Raw genomic sequence first — 2,301 nt, forward strand, 5'->3', positions numbered from 1 at the left:
TGCTGAACTTTTAATCACCTCTCTTTTAGACTGACGGATCTAAAATTTGAAGTGAGGGCTTATGATGACCTCGGAAAGAAGGAAGTCGAAGATAGAATCACTGAAGGCAAGCACATGCATCATCACTTATACCACTTAAATGACTTAATGTATATTCAGGAACCAGTTTAAATTTGTCCCTGCTTCCTTGTTGTCCTGTAGATACAAAGCTCAGATCCAACATGTGATAGTCTGCAGTACAAGCCACTTACTTAACAAAATACCTGATGTCTCACCAGCCGCAGAAGCCGACCATTCAGATGCAGACTGCTTTTTGCTCGTCTTCCTGAGTCATGGCGATGATGATCATGTTTTTGCTAAAGATGGCAAGATCAGCATTCAGGATATCACATCCCTGTTCAAAGGAGACAAGTGCAGGAGCCTCGTAGGAAAGCCAAAGATCTTTATATTTCAGGTACATGCAAACAAAACCCAGTCGAATCCATCAGCGTATGGCAGCGTGCAGTATTACCTGTTTTTAATGCTTTACTTAAAAATCCACAGGTCTTAAAGGAACTCAAAATGATATTCAGAGCATGCTAACAGTGCTAAAAGCGCAAACAGTGCTATCAATGGCAAGAGTGCTGACAAAGCTAACGGTGTTAAATAGGGGGAGTCTGGAGGGTGGGCGCTGAGCTTCCATTAGCCATTATTAGCAGTTACCACCAGTGCAGAGAGGCGGCAATGAGCTAGCCAGTGGGATACATGCACAAGACTAATATACTCACACACACACACACACACACACACACACACACACACACACACAGAGCGTTAATTCATTCTCATCTCAAGATGCCAATACTCCACTATAACTTTATATAGAAAATACAGGTCTGCTGCCATATTAATGTTCCAAATATCATATCGAGCTTCTTTAAAAATGCCTTCTAAATGAATGTGGCTGTGTCCATTACTAGGCATGCCGAGGAGATAAGCATGATGACCCAGTTACTGCCTGTGATGCAGTGGATAGTGTGTTGAAGACAAATGAGATGGTGGTGAACGCCAGCGGTGTACACACTCTCCCTGCTGGGGCTGATTTCATCATGTGCTACTCTGTGGCTGAAGGTGAGCCGGTGGGAATGTTTGTCTCAGTACAGTGGGAAGGTTCACACTACATTTGACTGAGTTCATACCTTTAAGAAAGTGAATAATATCCTTTTTGCTGGTCAGTCAGTAACTATCCTGTCCTGTCATCTGTGTTGTTCCTTAAGGTTACTATTCCCACCGGGAGACGATCAAAGGTTCCTGGTATATTCAGGATCTGTGTGAGCTGCTTCAGGAGTATGGGAACTCCCTTGAATTCACAGAATTACTGACGCTGGTCAACAGGAAAGTGTCGATGAGGAGTGTTGAGAAAAGTAGAGACAGGAATGCCATTGGGAAGAAGCAAGTACCTTGCTTTGCTTCAATGCTCACCAAGAAACTTTACTTCCGACCAAAGAAGTAACCGTTTCCAAGCTCAGTCATAAAATGAGCTGGACTTATATTACTCCTGATATTCACACATACATTGAACAATCAGCTATTGGCAGTCTTAGTTTCTACATTGAAAACAATAGTAACAGAATAACAGGAGTAACTTGTGTTACATTTACATTTTATAAAATTAACAAATTCATTTCTGCTGGGGTTCATGCCAGGAAAGTTACAGAGCTTGCTTGTGCAATAAGTTAGTGTAGAAATGGTTGTAAAACACAGTATGACCTGCAGAGGGCAAGATAGAGCTCATTTTAGACAATGTAAATCTGGATACTGCAATAACCCTAATTGACAGCAATTCTTTAATTCTGACTCATTAATACAAAATCAAGCTGGTCCTGTAATAAGATTAGTAGATTTATATTGATCTTTGAAAAAGACCCAAGTTCTATATATTTGAGAATAAATATTTAGAGTCTGACAAAACCTCTTGCCGCCTGGCTCTCAATGCTGCTGTGATTGTGGATGTTGCTTCGAGGTATTGTAACTTTTACTCTCAACGAATTAATAAAGGCACCTGCTTTCAAATCAGCTCACCTTTCACCTGTTGTGTACTTCCTCGTGCTATTCTTCTTTGGCTCTGGATATCAGCCATACCTGGACAGCCAGAGGGAGTCTTGTGTGTGTCAGTATGAAGTGAGGGAACTGTGACACTGCCACAGGATCAAGACTGTGACACAGATGGATTCAAAAGTACAACACTGACAGAAGGATGCCAGCAATGTAAACTTCTTTGAGATTTTCTCAGTGATAGAGATTATTTNGTATGAAGTGAAG

General features: G+C 41.3%; 1 protein-coding gene across 1 annotated transcript; it reads left to right on the plus strand.

Annotated features, from left to right (window-relative positions):
• Positions 1 to 15: 15 nt before the first annotated feature.
• Positions 16 to 2,043, plus strand: LOC126387333 (caspase-6-like; the record flags this gene model as incomplete). The annotated part of the gene is made up of 4 exons (XM_050039868.1): positions 16 to 106; positions 279 to 454; positions 960 to 1,110; positions 1,257 to 2,043. Coding segments are annotated over 4 exons (654 nt in total), but the record flags the coding sequence as incomplete, so codon positions are not given.
• Between the last annotated feature and the right edge of the window lie 258 nt (positions 2,044 to 2,301).

Source organism: Epinephelus moara, unplaced genomic scaffold (assembly GCF_006386435.1).
Source record: "Epinephelus moara isolate mb unplaced genomic scaffold, YSFRI_EMoa_1.0 scaffold3684, whole genome shotgun sequence".
NCBI classification, from domain to species: domain Eukaryota; kingdom Metazoa; phylum Chordata; class Actinopteri; order Perciformes; family Serranidae; genus Epinephelus; species Epinephelus moara.